The following is a 6343-nucleotide window of genomic DNA, read 5'->3' as shown; positions in this document are numbered from 1 at the left end:
CTTTTGGTACCAGGGTTTAGGTGGGTTTATGGTTTTTTAACCCAAATAATCACATTTTTTGTAGGATTTTTATTTAACCAAGTTCATCCCTCCTATAAATGATTATGTTATATTAACTGGGATAAAATAATCACTCCTCACCCCTAGGATTATTGATCTAACTCTTAATTCATCTTATTTTCCAATTTTACCATTTTCCTATATCCAAACTCACTACAACTTCCCACCACCGACCGCCCACCGACCAATCGCCGCCGTCGGCTGATCGCCGCCTCCGACTCCCAGCCGAACGTTGGCAGACCGTCGTCGCTGCCGACCGACCACTTCGGTCGACCGACCTCCGCCGCCGCCGTCAAAGTGGATGGACAATTTTGTCAATTCATCAAAAGATTCTTAATTATTTCATTCTTAACAATCATACCAAACATAATATTATTTATCATTATATATTAAATTTCTAATTCGTTCATTTTATTTATCATTTATCTTTTAATTATTTTATAATTTTATCCTACGACAAAACGTAACATTAGTAAATAATCATTCATAGCACAGAAAAATTTGTTAACAAGGCCTTTTGTATTTTATTTTTTGTATTTTAATATATAGATAGCATAGCATAGTATAGTAGAGTACAGAGAAGGTGGGGCAAATGCCTATGGGCCTTAGAGCCCGTGGCAAATAGGAAGTGAAGGACACTTCTAAACAAATATGAATAAATCTGTTAAAAACCTCGTACTGTCTACGAAGTAACTTCGTGAAAAATGAAAATGCAGCTGTGATCATTAGGCTTGTCAAATTGGGTCAGGCCCGTCGGGTCGGCCCGCCCCGCCATAAAATTGAGCGGGTTGGGTTGATAAAATAGCAGCCCGTTTGGAGGTGGGCCAAACGGGTTGAGCCCGTTTGGGTTGCGGGCCAAATGGGTTGAGCCCGTTTGGGTTGCGGGCTGGCCCGCCAAATTAGAGTAGAATTTTATATTTTTAAGTTTTATATAAAAATTCCTATTTCTTCCTTATTTTTTCTCATGTGCCTAACTTCAATCACTCTGGTAAAATCTATATGCTTCTATTTTTTTTTGAAGATGTTATACTCTTCAGTCCCCTCCCTTTTTTTAATGTTTAACTCGAACTAATCCAGAATTATCAAAATAATATAGTAAATAAAGTAATTATCTGTATTATTGAAAACATAATATTACATGAGTTAATTTTTAGTACATGTGTACGATGAAATCTTGTGTGAATTAGAATAAACACTTTATTTTTTTTATGTATTATGTTGATTGTTGTATGCTTTCAATGTCTTATTTCAATGTTTTTAAGTTTTTTATGAAAATATTTGATTGAAATATATTTTTCTTCTATGTTTATTTTAATACTGTTTAGTATTTTTTTTTAAAAAAATAATAAGCGGGTTGGCCTGCCTAGCCCGCGGCCCAAGATAGGTTGGGCTGGGTTGGCCATTTAGAGGCCCGCCAAAATGGCGGGCTGGCCCGCCCCGCCCCGCCTAATGGCGGGTTGCGGTGGGTTGCGAGCTGGCCCGCCCCGTCAACCCGTTTTGACATGTAAAGTAATCATGGGGATCTGTCACTCAACGATTCAATGCTATTGAGAAAAATACAAGTGAGTTTTTGCCCTATGAAGTTTTTAAACTTCTAGGGTTTTCAGATATGTCTTCTGCTTACCGTAAAATCTTCCCCATCAAGATTACCGCGACGGATTCAATTTCTTTCTCGCTTGCTCACAAAAATCATCTGGGGCATGAACCCACTTTGTTGAGAAGCTGTGGAGTTCAGTTCTTTGTCAATCTGTGTAGTCTTGTAGAGGCGGACACAAAAAATGGGCGAAAGAGTTGTGAATCTGAAAAGAAATTAGAGAATCAGAAATCTTGCACGGTTTCTTTCTTGATCAATTCATGTGGGTTGTCTCGAGAAATGGCTGTTTCTGCTTCTGAGAAGGTGCGGTTTGAAAATCTGGACAAACCTAATTTTGTTTTAGAAATGTTCAGAAAATATGGTTTTAGTCAGAAACAGATTGCTGGTATTGTCCGTAAGAGACCCGGGATGCTTTTGTCAAACGAGGAGACCCTTTTGCCCAAGCTCGAATTTTTCGACTCTTTTGGGTCTACAAGGACTAATCTTGCAGCCTTATCTGCGGACCCTGCTTTGTTGAATAGAAGTTTGGAGCATCGACTAATTCCTATCTATAATTTTCTCAAGAGTGTGCTTTTGACTGATGAAAGGGTAGCTGTTGCCATGAAGCAATCATCGAGGGTTTTTAAGCAGCATCCGAATAAGAATATGGCTCCGAATGTTGCATTTTTAAGGGAACTTAAAGTGCCAGACTCGTGTATCATGTTGTTGTTGACACATTATCCCGAGACCATCGTGGAAAAAACTGATGACTTTAAAGAATCTGTGGAAAAAGTATTGGAAATGGGATTTGATCCGTTGAGGTCTATGTTTATGTTAGCTTTACATGTTGTCGCTGAAAAAGGTAATAGAAGGATTTGGGATCGGTGTTACAAGACTTACAGTAGCTGGGGATGGTCAAAAGATGATATCTACTCAGCCTTTAGGAAGCATCCTAATTGCATGATCATGTCTCAAAATAAGATCTCTAGGACTATGGATTTTCTTGTTAACAAGATGGGATGGGAGTCCCGAAAGCTTTCAAGTTTCCCAGAAATTCTGCTTTATAGTTTGGAAAACAGGATAATTCCCAGATGCACTGTCATTAAGGTTTTGTTATCCAGGGGTTTGATTGCCAAAGAAGTTAAACCAAGTTACTTTTTGAAACTTACGGAGACTCATTTCTTGGAGAAATTTGTGACTAAATATGAGAAGGAAGTGCCTGAATTCTATGATGTTTACGAGGGGAAGATCGGCCTTCCGGAAATAACGATCCCTGAGAAATCTAATTAAAGTATCACTTTTTGTGTATGTCATGTCGTTGAATTTTGTCTAATAATACTGACTCTTGTGCATGTAATTTTCAGAATAATGGTCTAGTTCTGTTCTTCGCCTTGCCAGTCAGAGGAAGCATATGTTGTTCTACATATTATTACTGATTTTGATTTCACCAGAAAGTTTATTTCTAAATTCTGTCTTCTCTTGATTTTTCTTTCATTTGACTGGATTGTACCATTTATAACATTTCCCTAACCTGCACTTTGATAGTTTTCAGGTGAGGAGCATGTTTCGATATTTTGGGTAGATTTCCAGGAAGCATGTAAATATACTAGATATTGATCTCATATTTGGATCTTACTAAGGTGGTGTTGCAATTTAATGTGATACTTGATCAGTGGATGAACTTCCGTCGTCCCCGTCAACTTTGATTTCTTGTCTACCCGATACAGCGAATCTATTTTACATGTCCTGATGGGCCTCATGTTGGTTTTCAAGAAGTTAAGTGGAAGGAGCAGCTAACAAGGTGTTACAATATTCGATACCAGCTTTAATTCTACTGCTTTCTTGCATGGGTTTGGTTTAACCTATCCTGAGGACATCGTCCTCGAAAAAGATCTAATGATCGTGTTATTGAACCAAAAATTGTTTTATGTTGGATCAAGCACTCCACATGTTTGGATCAATGGTGATCATTGGATGAGCAGCGGGTTAATACCCCGACTATGATTATCATTTGTTGCGATGTGTTAAATGTTTTCATATCAGGAATTCAAAGACCTTTGTTGTAGTGTGTGGGTGTCCTTGTCTGCTACAACAATCGATATAAGAATTTTGGTAGAATAAAGAACATTTTAATTTACTTGAAATAAAATATGAATATGCATTTCAAACTCCATGTTCCAACATTTCGAAAGCAACTCATCTCTAGCTAATATAAAAGTAAAAAGCAAAAACTTGTGTGAGACGGTCTAACGAGTCGTATTTTGTGAGACGAAAATATTTGATCTCTTGAATTCAATTAATAAAAACTGTACAATGTCGGCTGCCTCGTTCAATTTGTCGAAGAATTAAGGCAAACTCAAATGATACAATGAAAATAAGGGTTCATATGATCATATGTTCAAATCATCGATTGTTAACTCAAGCGGACTTAAAAAAGAATTAAGGAATCAGATTTAAAACTTTTATTTTGTGAAGGTTTTATGATTCACAAAAGTTATATTTTAAAAAGCCCTTTTCAGAGATAAACGCGTTTTTTTCCTCGAAATGGTTTCAGTCCCCTAGGCCTAGGAACACTGGCAATGTGCCAATTGGGTTGGGACTGTATTGTTATGGCTCCATCTCTACCATGGCTGGGCCAATCTTCACCATTCTCGAGATTCTTCAGGTTCTATAATTTGCATGTGTTAATTTTGTGCAAGTTCCCGGTTCAATTTTTTTGGGTTACGTGTTAGAAGGTCAATACTGTTTCTTGTTTATTATCTGGCATTATTTTTCATTTTACGATCATGTTTGTTGATTGATGGTACTTTTGAGGTCTTGTGAGCAATTTTATAGTCACTGAAAGAAGGATGATGCTCGCGTAGGTTCGTTAAAAGGGTTGGTAGAAAATCTTGGGATTTTTGGATGGAACTGTAGAGGCATTCAACTGTTTCATTTGACAAGGGGACAACAGCATCCAGTAGGGTGTCAAATTGCAAAAACTTTGAAATCTATAAGTAATTTTTCTAGAGAGATTGAGGATATTGGTGGAGTAGTTCAATACGAAATGTCCTTGGAGTGTAGATTTGTTGTATCAGACATAGAATAGTTTTACAGAAGTTGAATTTGGAAGTTTGTGGGCACAAGTGTTACCGAATTTTTTAGTAGAAATATTCACTCTGAAGCTGAGGAAAACAGAGTTGTGAGATTGACCAACTAAGTTCTTTGGTTCTAATTATAATCATGGCTGTGAAATGCTGGAAGGGGAAATTTTTCCTGTATTGCCGTGTATATATTTCATGTTGCTAGTTTTCTATGTTGAAGAAAAATTGCCTTATATGTAATTCGACTCCATGTGTCCGGCAAGTTGCTACGATTTTCCGACACTAGGCTCAACTGAATATTCTTTGGTTAATTGCCATGATGTTGAGATACACGAGGCTTCAGTAGTCAAAAAATTTCGAAACAAAACTTAAATGAGGTGCATTTGTTGTCTTGTTTTTATCCTCATGCAGAACCAACGTTACTTTTTCTTCTAACTTTATCCCGGTAAATTTCAGTAACAGAAGGAAATAAAAACTCCTTAATGTTTTATATGTTGCTGCATGGTTTCAAAAAATGGTGTTTGAGTTGCATTACGGGTTAAAAGATTTGAGATGCACCCATGACTCTCGGTTATAATAAGTTTTAGTATAAGGGCAGATGTTAGGTTCTATAATTAATATTAAAGCCAAGATTAGATATTTGATTCCTACAAATTGCAAGTTAAAACAATTGTTGGCACATCGGTCGAAGCATGACACTTGAATTGTGATTGTCATATGATTTGAAATACTTGAATAGTTGAATTATACCATTACCACAAGTTATAAGCTAGGGCCTATGGTACAACAACAAGCTTTCAGTGCTCATGCTGGGACAAGTAATACATTCTTTGTTTCTTCTTTATGCAGGCAGTTGGAGCAGGATATGGAAACTGTTGTTAAGGTGTTGCAACCTGGACCTTGGGAATTATAAAACACAAGTTTACTGCCGAGGAGATTGACAAAGCTATGTCAATTGTGAACCGAGCAATGGAAAACTGTCGAAGAAATGCTTATGTTGAGCGGAACAGCCCTTTCTTTAGAGATTTCATAGCCCATGACAGAATGTAAGTTCTCCAGAAAATTGTTAAATCCTCTGTGCATTGGTTTAACTTGTAAGTGCCTCCCAATTTTGTGAGCACGGTTCTGTTTAAGTTGAATGAGATCAGATTCTTAGCTGCAGATGCCATAGGATTACAGGATAAGTTTTTTTGATTTTGAATGGTTGTTGAAGTATGTGATTTATGATATATATTACTATTTTAAAAGAATAGAAGTTCAAATTGAAAATAATAATAATAATAATTTCTCGAAACTCGAGTACTCAACAAGTACTTGAGCTTGAGACATTAGAGCTCAAGTTGAGCTCTGCTCGCAAGCAGCTCAGCTCGATTAGCTCCCTGGTTCTAGGACCCTGAGTGTTTGATTATTGAAAGAAACGGGTTCTCATGTGAACATAATAAGGATAAGGACCAAAAATGACAAATTTATGAGACTAGGATCCTAAAAGTACCACAAAGGTTGGCATCTCTGTCTCGTGTTTTTCTGTTTCGGACACGCGGGGTTGGCGTGGATGGGCACAGGAATCCTGAGAAGATAACAACCTGAGTTGTGATGCTAGAGATGACATAATATGCTCAAATTTGGA

At 37.2% G+C, this 6343-nt stretch overlaps 1 protein-coding gene across 4 annotated transcripts; it reads left to right on the top strand.

Annotated features, from left to right (window-relative positions):
* Positions 1-1575: 1575 nt before the first annotated feature.
* LOC142556585 (transcription termination factor MTERF8, chloroplastic-like) lies at positions 1576-6343 on the top strand. Of its 4 annotated transcripts, XM_075668050.1 has the most exons (4): positions 1576-2938; positions 3179-3434; positions 4155-4298; positions 5566-6152. In XM_075668050.1, the coding sequence occupies exon 1, from the start codon at positions 1670-1672 to the stop codon at positions 2921-2923; it is 1254 nt and encodes a 417-aa protein (XP_075524165.1). In that variant the 5' UTR covers positions 1576-1669; the 3' UTR covers positions 2924-2938; positions 3179-3434; positions 4155-4298; positions 5566-6152. The 4 variants fall into 4 exon arrangements, with proteins under 4 accessions (XP_075524165.1, XP_075524163.1, XP_075524162.1 ...); XM_075668048.1 differs by having other exon boundaries at positions 1576-3434; positions 4155-4368; positions 5566-6343; XM_075668047.1 differs by having other exon boundaries at positions 1576-3434; positions 5566-6153.

Source organism: Primulina tabacum, chromosome 9, assembly GCF_025594145.1.
Source record: "Primulina tabacum isolate GXHZ01 chromosome 9, ASM2559414v2, whole genome shotgun sequence".
NCBI classification, from domain to species: Eukaryota; Viridiplantae; Streptophyta; class Magnoliopsida; order Lamiales; family Gesneriaceae; genus Primulina; species Primulina tabacum.
This window is presented reverse-complemented; position numbering and strand designations above follow the sequence as displayed.

Bases quoted from the DNA above. Each gene is read 5' to 3' on its own strand.
- LOC142556585 (XM_075668048.1), top strand. From the start codon at position 1,670: ATGTCTTCTGCTTACCGTAAAATCTTCCCCATCAAGATTACCGCGACG.